The sequence below is a fragment of the Juglans microcarpa x Juglans regia genome, chromosome 4D, assembly GCF_004785595.1.
Source record: "Juglans microcarpa x Juglans regia isolate MS1-56 chromosome 4D, Jm3101_v1.0, whole genome shotgun sequence".
NCBI classification, from domain to species: Eukaryota; Viridiplantae; Streptophyta; class Magnoliopsida; order Fagales; family Juglandaceae; genus Juglans; species Juglans microcarpa x Juglans regia.
The window spans coordinates 7,615,533-7,627,642 of record NC_054600.1 but is presented as its reverse complement, the minus strand read 5'-3'; the positions used below and the strand labels follow the sequence as shown (position 1 = coordinate 7,627,642).

The 12,110-nt window shown below is 34.4% G+C and overlaps 1 protein-coding gene across 3 annotated transcripts; it reads right to left on the bottom strand.

The window, feature by feature from the left end:
- Nucleotides 1-6,751: 6,751 nt before the first annotated feature.
- LOC121259874 (calcium-dependent mitochondrial ATP-magnesium/phosphate carrier protein 2-like) lies at nucleotides 6,752-11,842 on the bottom strand. Of its 3 annotated transcripts, none has more exons than XM_041161674.1 (5): nucleotides 11,589-11,841; nucleotides 9,401-9,912; nucleotides 7,619-8,413; nucleotides 7,386-7,476; nucleotides 6,752-7,279 (listed from the first exon to the last, which is right to left on the bottom strand). In XM_041161674.1, exons 2-5 carry the CDS (start codon nucleotides 9,801-9,803, stop codon nucleotides 7,087-7,089), a joined length of 1,482 nt encoding a protein of 493 aa, XP_041017608.1. In that variant the 5' UTR covers nucleotides 9,804-9,912; nucleotides 11,589-11,841; the 3' UTR covers nucleotides 6,752-7,086. The 3 variants fall into 3 exon arrangements, 2 of the variants coding, with proteins under 2 accessions (XP_041017608.1, XP_041017607.1); XM_041161673.1 differs by having other exon boundaries at nucleotides 9,401-9,839; nucleotides 11,589-11,840; XR_005939647.1 differs by having other exon boundaries at nucleotides 7,265-7,279; nucleotides 7,386-7,487; nucleotides 9,401-9,839; nucleotides 11,589-11,842.
- Nucleotides 11,843-12,110: the final 268 nt, after the last annotated feature.

Below are 12,110 nucleotides of genomic sequence, written 5' to 3'. Positions count from 1 at the left end.
TTGGAAAAGATTTGTATTTAGATCCATTGTTGCTCCCATTATTAGGTTATCAAATATGTTCATATCATCCGAAATGAAATTTGAGTTTAATTTTATAAAATGTTTTTCCTTCCTCTTTTTGTAAAAATATCTTACTTTTTTACTATTAATATTGTATTGAGACGACACCCACAATTGTATTAAGTTTTTTTTTTTTTTAAATGTGTATAAACGAAAAGTATTCTTTCTTATATTCATAAGTTTAACATTTATATGGATGTTTATTTTTTTTTAAATTGCGATATTCTAAAACGAGGCTATGTCAAAGGATTGTGAAATCCCATCCGGCCTAAGGTTGCCTCCTTTTCATCAAGTTTCATACTAAGATAGCTCTCCAAAGGATTAGACATTGTACGACAAAATATAGAGCAAATAAAGTTCAGATAATTTGAAAATTAAATATTATTGCCTTGTAATTATTTGCTTTCTATGTTTCAAACAATTATCACGAATGTATGTATTTTCTTTAGAATGCATGTTTTTGTTTTTATATTCTACTTATTTGGGAATTATGGTACAATTTGAATTCTTTGTGTATATATATGTAGAGAATTTATTAATTATAGTATTTTTTCCATTTTCATTGCTATTTAATTAAAGTTTTATTATTACTACAATAGCATTTGAACAACATGTCATAACATTCCAATGCATGAGGGTTGGCATTGGAACACAAAAGAATTAACATTGAAACTTATGTACAATACGTTCGAACATTATCATTTCACGTTTGAACGTCAATATACTTTGTTCAAAAGTGAAATAGTATATTGACGTTTAAACGTGAAATATTTTAAGTTCAAACTTTAAATTTTAATAACATATAAACATAACAAATGACGTTCAAATGTGGAACATGATGTTGGAAAGTTAAAAGTTGACAATTGTTAAAATTCATGTTTGAATGTAACAATTTAGGTTCAAATATAATAGTTGACGTTCAAACCTTGACGACGTTTGAATCTTTTGGTACATTTTAAAACATACTTTTAGTGATGGAAACCAATTGTGTAACGCTCTGGTTCCGGAGAGGTCAGAGAGTTATTTCCTGTCACTTAAATTTACATTCCAACAATATATTTATAAACTCCAAATTCTCAAAGCTATATAAAAAATATTGTTTCAAACCAATTACCTCAATATAATCAACTTCCTAAAATACCAAGTCATCAAAACACAACAAAATTACTTAATAAAATTCAACAATACTCATAGAAACCTTCAATGCATAATCTACTATGCTTAAATCATCTCACTTATACTTCATAATCTTGATCTTTAGTTGAAATATTCAAATTATCTGAAAAATATTGTGGAGATAATAGATAAGTTATCAACAATTTAGTAAACAAAGAACATATACTAGTATGTAAACATGAGCATTTACAGAGTACATAATGCAGAATAAAATATTTACTTTCAAAATGCAGAATCAGAACATTTACTTTCAGAATGCATAATAAAAACATGTTATTAAAATATCAAAATGAAACTTTCAGAAACATTCTTATTTAGAAATCTTTTGGCATATCATAATTTGAGACATCATCTTCATATCACATCATAGCATTACATTGGGACAGAGACCATATTTAATCCTTGTGGTAAGGTTATAAACTATCATTATCCCTAAGGCGGGGCCATATACTACTATTATACTCATGACAAGGTCGTATACCACTATTATACATGTGGCAGAATCGTATATCACTATTATACCCATGGCAGGGCCGTATACCACTATTATACTTATGGTAAGGCCTTAACGGAACAAATCAAAATCAAAATCAAAACCAGGTCATAATCAGTTACCGAATCAGAACATCAAGCCAAAGGTTTTCAGATGCCATATCCTATCAAACAGAGTACAAAACAGATTCAGATCATTCTCGCATTTTCATAAACATAATCAAAGCATCTTCATAAACTATGCACAAATTCTCATATTTTCATAATCACTCTTTTTTCATAATTCAGAAACTAAATGCTAACAAAAACTTGTTCATGTCTACACCAGTCATGACAAAAATACTTTTTCTTTATAAATATTTCTTGAGTATGCAGAGCACATATCTGAGGTTATTTTCAGGTTTCTTTTCAAAACAAACATGCATATGTTTCATAAAATCAACCTTGATCCATTTTCTTTATTACAAAGCCTAGCATAGGAACCTCGCTTACCTAGATTTTTTTATTTTCTTTGAATGTTTGTATAACAGTGCCGAATGAAATTAATAGTTACCTATAAAATAGACACGTAACTTACTTAAATCTCTAATTAAACCCATATTTTGATATTTAAGCTTAAAATATTAAAATAACCTATTTTTCCTAAAATTCTCATAACCCTTTAATAAATCAACATCTTTTAAATATCTCTGACTATTATATCAAAAATCTAAATTACTTTCCTCCTTCAAGCACCTAATTTCTCATGGTTTTATCAATCATATAGTAAAATATAAATCCTACGCTTAACACTTATTGGCTGGGGCATTTGCATAATTTAAACAAGTGGCATTTTTTTTTTTTTTTTTTGTAATAACACTTAACTTGGGATACTGAATTATAATACGGAAATAACACAAAAAGGAGGCTAATTGTTTTCTGAGAATAACAGAGTGGAGAGCACTAAGGCTGTAAATGAACCAGTATGTCCGATAGCCCGCTCGTTATTCACCCAGTTAAACTCGAATCGAAGTTGACTTGTGAAAAAAAGAAGCTTGCCCATAAAAGTAGATACCCACTCAATTAGTAAATGACACATACTCAACAAAACTTGACTCAACTCGACTAAGGCTCGTTAAGACCCGCTCATTTATGCCTGAGTCGACTCGTTAGCTTGACTCGATTAAAACTCATTCATATATTGATAAATATATATACACACACACACACACACACATATATATATATATATGTATTAGCTAATAATATAAGCATATTGTTTTTATAATTAAAAATATCATATGTAACATAATTACTTATGTCTATATATTGAATATACTTCATAGTTATATTTTATAATTTGTACAATAATGAGTCGATAAGATTTAATAATTTTATAATATAGTATGTGAGAACTATATATGATATAGATATATGCTATCATATTATATGCACATATTAATAATTTACGTAGGCATATAATATATTGTTATTATGAATAAATATCGACTAATTAGATATTAATTAATTATAAATTTTTAAAATTTTATAATTCAATAGAGGTTTTACTTGTTAGTTGTATAAATCCAATATTAGATTTTTTATTTTTTAATTTATCTAATTTATTAATTATTAAATCTTATTTAAAAAATAATAATAATAATAATAATTTGAGCTGAGCTCGAGCTCGAGCTCGTTTTGGGGACGAGTTGAGAGTTTAGCTTACCGAGTCGAGTTCGAACAAAGACTAAATAAAAATCTCGAGCTCTGGCTAGAGTATTTTAAGTCAAGCCGAGCTCGACAAGCCAAAGATCGGCTCGGCTTGGCTTGGCTTGATTACAACCCTAGAGAGCACTGTGCCAGGAGGTCTTAGACTCACCGAGAGAGAGCAACACGTGTGGTGGCGGCCTGGGTGAATATCCACTGCAGTGCGGCTAGGAGTGGCGGCATAGCATTGAGAGAAAGTGATTAGGGCGTGGGCTTATCGAGAGGAGAATGACGGAGCTGGGGTGGCACGGCCAGCAGTTTCTATGGCCCATTTGGGTGGTTCACACTTGTTCCATCATGGGCTTTGAGGCTGAGCAACTGGGCTGCAACGGAGAAGCTTGCTCTGTTTTCGTGTGGTGAATCTTGAACCCAATGGTGGCTGGGTGTGGGCTGATGGTGCAGGGGCAGCGTTGTGGAGGAGTTTTGATGTTGTACCGAGGCTGAGCAGTAGGAAGAGGTCATGACGTGGTGGCTGAAGCCGTTGAACGTGGGTTGTTGCACTCCACGTAGAGGTGGTGATGACCATGAGGAGGTACAGTGGCTCCTCTAAGGCGGTTTAACCGTGGGCTGAGGAAGGATGGTTTTTATGATTTTGGCTTCCAACAAAAAGTGGTGGTGGTTTACAGTGGAGGGAGGGGTTATGGTGTAATGGCTGGGCTACTCTATGGTGGTTCTCTGCTGGACATGGGCCTTCTACGATGTATTTTCCTTGCGGTATCGTGGAGTGGTCAGCTGTCTCATGGTGCAACAGCATGGGTGAGTCTGTTGTTTCATGCTATAGGGGGTGTGGTTTTTTTTTTTTCTGCTTCCAAGCAAAGGTTTTGGTGGTTTTCGTTTGAGTACTTGAGACAATGCCTGAACTAGGAGTGGCCAGCTGTGCATGGGGCTCGAACTGTGTTAGTTTTTGTTACTATCACATTGAGGGGCTTTCTGAGGGCTTATTTTGACGTGTGCTAGTGTAGTGCAACTGCAGTGCATCACGGTGGAGTTTTCGACATGAGAGAGAATCGTGTTGCTGGGGTGGTGAACGTGGGCAAAGGGTAACCAGAAACTAAACTAGGGTTTTAAATAAGAATAAGATCAACCCACGATACACAGGACCGAATATATATATATATATCAATAGTCGATATAGTAATTTTAATGAGAAGGGGACTTTAGAGTCATAACCCTAATTTGTTTGAAATTGAACACAAATATTTTGAACACAAATCATGGGTTAGATCTTCATAAACAAACTGGGCCTTACTGTTCATGTCCAAAATAAATCTATGGTCCAATAATATCTTGAGCCTTTAGAAGAATTTCTTGGGTCAATTTTTAATTATTTAGGGCTCATTTGGTCCATAAATATTAAATGGGCTTTAACAAAATGATCAAGCCCAATAAAATTCATATTCCGTGGTAATAATATTTTGGACCCGTGACCTATTCAAAAATTGCTCGATAAATCTCAAATGGGCTTCCTATAAATATTAATCTAAAAAAAAAAAATTATAGAACGCAACTTGGCCTGGACTTGGTGCTAGGCCCGAGTGTTACAAATTGTCACCAAAAGTTGGTCACGATCGAACATTCAATTGAATGTTCAGTCACAAAATCGTCACAAAAAATATTTTTTGTATTGGTTGAACAGTAAACCAACACATGTTTGGAGACGTGGTTGTTATGTCGGTAGGTTGACAATTTTTTTCCATCACACAAAAGATTTTGTATTGGTTTGGTTTTTTTTCTTGACGGTTGTGTTTGTCACAAATGCTACGATCTGTTGTAGTGTGTGAATCCGACATGAACATGACACAAAATAAATGGGTCTTGATTTGGGTTAAAATAGGTTGACTGGATAAGACGCGATTAATAAACAGATCAACCTGCAAAATCCACAATCCACTCATATAACATGAATAAATTATATTTTCAAATTTGATAAATGTTGTCTTATATATTTTTTGTTGTTGTTGAGAATATGTAATATTAGTATTATTATTTGGTTATTTAAATCGATTAACCTTTTTTGGTTAATATCTAATTTTATTTCATGAAAATATTACTTTTCTTCTATAATATTAGTTTGGATATTGATAATAAAATATTTTATCATAAATCCATTTGTAATTGTGAATGATTCATATAGTTATTATTGCATTATATATAAAATTGTATTAATTGGATCAAAAAAAATAAAAATATGGCCAACTCAACCCATTATATAAAATGGGTGGAAATGGATATCCATGTTAATCCATTACTAATTAAACTGGTTAAGTGGTTTGTATCACATCACTCATTATTTATATAAGCATTGTTAGGATTTTAGAATCTGACTCATTTAATTAAACGGGTTGATTTGGATCTACTCATATAACCTAATACTTATGACTTTGACATAACACGAACATGAATTACCACCACCTCTTTCTATGGGGGTGATCGCCACTCCTCTAGGATGACCACCGCCGACACAATAAAAGAGTGACCTATAATGTATTGTGTTAGTCCTAAGTAATCAAAAGTGCAAAACGCCCATTAGAAGGTGAAATATATATTTTTGCCATCCTGCAATTCCCTTCTCCACCGACAATATTTTGTCTCTCTAGCTAGTGGATTCTGGACAGTACAATAGCAATGTCCGTAATTTTCAGTCGTGACAAGTTAATAAATCTTGCCCGCCAAATACTTGCAAGGGAAATTATTTATACACTTTTAAAATATGCAAGTTCCACACATTTAATTAAAAAAAAAAACCTAAAATTCACATGAAAAAACTAATTTTTTCATGATATATCTCATTTTTTCAAAATGAGTACGCAAGACTTGCATATCCTAAAACTATAAGAAGTGTTATATACACAAAAAGAGTATATACAAATAAACTCGAAAATTTATATGATTTCATGTGATCCGTAAGATCTACTTTACAATAAAAGTAACTTTACAATCTGACGTATTGCATCAAGCCATGTCAATTTGTGAGTTTACTTTTGTATAATCTCTTTTTGGCTAAATTAGTTCTCTAAAGTCATATCTAACATTAGTATATATATATATATATATATATATAAACCGAATTGCAAAATATTCAAACAAAACAGATAAGTAAACAAGCATTTAATACTTTGTCCATCTCTAAATTCAAGTACTTCTCGGAGATCAGCCTGTGGAGTTCGTAGCCAAATTACATGTATGTAAAGAGGGGGGTGACAATACCTGAGGGCTCGCGGTGAATAGGGATCTCGGGGCACCTGAAGTCGGACAAGCAAAAGAAATGGAATTCTGCTATAGAAATTTTGACTTTCTTGAGCCACTAAAATGAATTACAAAATTGGTTTCTCAGTCAATTGTGTATGTTTCTGTATAATACAACAATTATGTGCTAATGCTCACGAAGCTGGATAAAAGTTTCAAGCCAATGAAAACAAATATCACCCTTCAAGGTATCTGGCCATAGCAACATTATTTGTGTTGTGACAGCAACAATCGACTATATCTACTAAACTATGGATATTATCGTATCGTCATTATCTTTCATCATCCAACCCTCTCAACATTTGTCAACTCTCTAAGGTCAGACATGTCAATCAGATTAATCATTGGATGAAGCTGCATAATTCTTCAGTCCAGATCCAGACTCTTTTTCATGGACTCGTAAACCATGTATGTAATACTTGCAGACGGGACGACTTTTAGCAAATTAGGGAATAGTCCTTTGTAGAACCCTCTCAACCCTTCATGTTGAAAGGTTCTCCTAAATACATCAGCCATCCCCTTATAAGCAGCATCAGCATTAGCACGCTGAGCTTGCATTCTGGCAAGCACTAGCAAAATTAGCCTCATCTTAAAAAGACCAAATTGAATAGAAGTTTAATCAGTACTTAAGCAATAACCAAGATAGTGAAAAAACCTTGATTTACCTTGTTCTGACAACCTGCAATGGATAAACACACGTTGCACCAAGAGCTCCTGATATTGTCCCACATCCCAATTGCACAAAAGGACCAGGTTCTACAGAAAATCTAAAAAAGTTCAACATACGAGATAAAGGCAGACTTGGAATAAAACAAACACACACAAAAAGGAAAAAAGAAAATGGAAGAGAAATGGAAAGATTCTGAAACAAAGCTAGCCATATAAAATAGGACCTTACCACCGTCATGAAGAATATACTTCCTGGACATATCTTTCAAGGTTTCATATGCAGCAAGATCAATCCCAGCATAAGGGATAATCCCAAGCAGAGATGGAACAACGCCCCTATAGAATGCCCGGGGTCCCTCATGAACCCATATATCTCTTGACAGAGTTCCAAGACTAGGAACTCTTCCACCTTCACAAGCATATGTTTGTAATCTAGTTTTTACAAGATCCATTGGATAAATAGTAGTCTGTGCGACGGCACCAGCTATACCACCAGCAAACAGGCGCCCAGCAGTGCCAACATCAGCCTTACTTCCTTCCCCTCCTGTTCTAGCATTAACAATGAATCTTTTCAGCATTTCGTAAGTGTAGAACCTGATGGCACTTTCAGGGGCCACCTTCAGAACATTCAACCCATTCCCTCGGAAAAAACCCAAGAAGCCACCTTCTCTCCAGATTTCCCTTATTGCTGGCATGATACGAGCCCGTGTTGTTTGTACTTGCAAAACAACCTTTAGACGATCAAGAGGTGCAGTAGCCGTACGGGATGTTGCTCCTGCTACCCCACCTGCAATAAGATATCTACTTGCATGGATATGATGACTGATGCCCTCTGGGATTACAGTCTGTTCCCCAATATCAACAAGGCATACCCTCTCTAAATAATGATAAATGTTCTCAATAGTTGCCTCATGAGGGTAGAGAAGAAGAAAATCCCTCCATTCTTCAAATGTAATAACCCCGTTGTTATCTTTATCAACACGCTCAACAAAGCGGGCAAGTTCCTCATCATCAATTTCAATCCCTACAAAAGAGAGACTGAAGTGGCTTATAGAGTGAAACAACCCACTTAAGAGAAAAACCATGTCTGAAAACAGTGATTTTAAGTGCTATGCATACACAGATGGTACTATAAGCCGACATGGTTATAGGAAGTAAATTGCAATCTAAATGAATTACAAACCTATCACTGAAGCTTTAAGCATTTACTATTAGAACCGGGGGGGGGGGGGGGGGGGGGGGGGGGGGGGGGGGGGGGGGGGGGGGGGGGGGGGAAGGGGGGGAGAAGAAGTAAATTTATGCAATTTGCCAAAATATTTACTTAGCCTAATGAAGGTTGGAATGAAAAACATAGCTAAATAAACATAATACAACTACATTGGTCTTAGTGAAGTACAACAGCTGTACATCTGCAACAATAAAGAAGGCAGCTGGTCAGCTATCCCAATTTTTTGTCAGAAATTTCAATAAATTGAAAACTCTTGTTCTCCGATATATTTGCCAGTTCAAGTCATCATTACATGTGACTTAGCTTGGAAATAGGCATTGAATGACATTCAAAACTCGTCATCATTACATGTGACATTGCTTAAAAATAGGCATTGAATGTTAAAGAGGTAATTGCGTTGGGTTTTTTATTTTATTTTATTTTATTTTATTTTTTATATTTGATATATATAGATTAAATTTTATTAATGAACCTTAAGATGCAAAAAATGTCAGAATACTCAGCTACTAACTTTGACAAGAAACTGAACATTCTACTTTCCAAATCAACTTAGCTATGTTATTTTTCTCTAGGGGTTATAGAAACTAGAATGGGAGGATGCAAACTTGATTCCCAAACAGAGATAGATAGGGGCATAACAGGCATATTAATAAATATGTCCGGTAAAGCTCGGATCCCAGCATCCAATAACCCCAAAAATGGCAACATTGCCGGAAGCATTGAGACAAATACTTGCAGAAGTTGAAAATAATAATATGGAGAATAAATAGAGTTTGAATTTACCCGCCCTAATAAGTGCATCCAAGAGCTCTTCAGGTGTAATGCAACCATTGTGTTCAACATCTATGGCTTGAAAAATGCAATAAAGCTCAAGTTCCTTGTCATCCATGTACCGCTTAAACTCCAGGTACTCGACACGACCATCTTGATTGGAATCACACACACTTAACAAATCCTTTGCATACTTGTACTGGGATGGTATTTGGAGTGCAGAGAGGCCAGCCTCAATCTGTGTATAGTCCAAATACCCCACATTTGTGGTGTCGAAGAAATTGAACAGACTGCGGATTCTCAGGTCCCTCTCTTCTTTGGTCTCTCGCAGCGCCAATAGGACATGATCCATTGACACAGGCCCTGGTTTCCTCACCGGATTGCAGCACTCTTTCTTTGGTTTTGCATCCATCATATAGAAACCAAAGCTGTAATGCCCAAAACCCAAATTCTGCTTGATAACCACTGTAACTGTAGTGCTCTTGACTTGCAATTAAAATTTACCGCAAAACACGCTAGAGTAACTAATTTCACAATAACAATTTATCATCAACAATACCAAGCCACAAAAAACGTATTAAAAAACCTCCAAAGCAAGACAAATTATAAAATTTTCACAGTAGTAAAAAAATATTGAGTCTAAAGTCCCTAGTGCCTCCACGATCATCTGCTTGAATAAGTTATACTTGAACCAGAAATGTTATTTAATTGAATGAGATAACTTAGTAAGAGATAACTAACACGAGAATGGGATCGAGCCATTTTCCAATCACACTTTTATACAGAGATATGTAAAAACAGTTCTATATCAAACCTTTCAAAATTAATGCAGTCCATAAACCTTCAATTTAAATTTCATCCCACTTTGGGCAATAACATCTAATTTAATATTACAAAAACCAACTCCCACGTTTCCCTTCTTGTAAAACACTTTCACCCCTGTAAAAGAGATGCACTTTGGAGTCTTTAGCCATGAGCCCATATTACACAAAGAGTCTACCGATAGCCCAATTCAAGAACCAACATAGTTACACAATCCCCATTGCAAATCTATTCTTCACGCCCTTATAATAGAACCAATCTATTGCCTCAATTGCTATAGGGAGTATTTACAGTGCTCACCAGTATGCATGATTAGAACAAAGTAAAATAAGAATAAAAAACTATAACCATATCTATACAGATACAGCCAAATTCACTTTGCACCTTTGCTTTTATCCAATATCTTGTCACACTCCTTTTCATATAAACCCATGGCACAATTCATTTATCATTTCCAGCATGTGCACATCACACAGAAAAAATCAATTTATCCTTTCTCAAGGCACCACTATACCTAGCTCAAAATATTCCCACATTTAAAAATTCAGCTCAACTCTCTTCTTTAAACTCTATTAGGAGATTATCAGTGGCGAACTCATAGATTTAGTAAGGTCCTTCTTCATCTCGAGTTTTAAATCTGCTTTTCTCAATTGTGAACTTAGCCATTTTGGATGAGGACAAAAGAGATTGCAAGATCTTTCATCACCCCCTCGGGAGAGGGTGCTTATTGGTGTTCATATGATAAAATTTTTTTAAGCAATAAAGATAGATCAGAGAAGCATAGAAAATATAGTAAAAGTTTCATTAAATTGCATTCACCCTTAGACATTAAAATAACACAGATCAATGGAAAGTTTTCTTTAAATATATCACCAAATACATATTACGTGTCATTATCCATTTTATAGAAAACATTGCGCTTAGGGTTAGAAAATCTGGGCTAACCAAATCTGCTTAGCCAGCGTGTGCACACCAAAAATTTCAAATTTACACACGTTTCTCAAATCATTTTTACGCTGGTCTACAATAAAATATGTATTTTAATATTGAAACCAAGAATGGACAGTTACCATTCCTAAATTTACCGAATCTCTCATTCCTTTATACTTCAGTTCTTCAAATTAAATCCCCACCGATAGAAACCAGCACCACCTGTAATATCTGATAGCCTACTCAATATCTCTATGCATTCGATTTTCTCAAATTCTTCCTAATCAAAATCAACTAAAATTATAAAAAAAATATATCCACGTAGCAAAAACCCACCACATTTTCGGATAACTAAAACCCTATATTCAATTTTCTCAAATGATTCCTATTCAATAAAAATTAACTAAATTTAACATCAGAATATCGCGATTTGGGTCGAATTACATACCTAGAACACAGCAATGTGATGAAAGTACCCTTAAATTCGAGATGGGTGAATCTGGTCTCGCCACCTCAATTAGACTCCGGGCACCAGCTCTATTTTCGGCTATTTTAGGGGGCGGCAGGAGGCGAAACACGGTGCTCTCCTCTCTCTCTCTCTCTCTCTCTCTCTCTCTCCTGTTTCGGTAGCTTCAAAATTGGAAAGAAAGTGCTCTCTTGTTCTTTTCTTTCATATTTTTTTTTTTTTTCATTTCACGGAGAGGAAACATTGGCTGGGAGAAGGGACACGTTTTCTTCTCATATATACATACATATATAGTTATATTTACACTACGATATTAAATTGAGTTAAGTTGAGATGATTAAATATTATTTTTTTATATTATTATTATTTTAGATTTTAAAAAAATTAAATTATTTATTATGTTTTGTATTGAAATTTGAAAAAATTATAATGATGAATTGAGATAGATTTAGGAAGCAAACGAAGTCTTAAATTCACCAGAATATATTCAATCATTTCCTTTAA

Coding starts and splice junctions, on each gene's coding strand:
- LOC121259874 (XM_041161674.1), bottom strand. CDS start 9,803: ATGATGGATGCAAAACCAAAGAAAGAGTGCTGCAATCCGGTGAGGAAA. Junction 7,477..7,618: donor GTATATTCTTCATGACGGTG/GTAAGGTCCTAT, acceptor GATTTTCTGTAG/AACCTGGTCCTTTTGTGCAA. Junction 7,280..7,385: donor TTGCAGGTTGTCAGAACAAG/GTAAATCAAGGT, acceptor AGTGCTTGCCAG/AATGCAAGCTCAGCGTGCTA.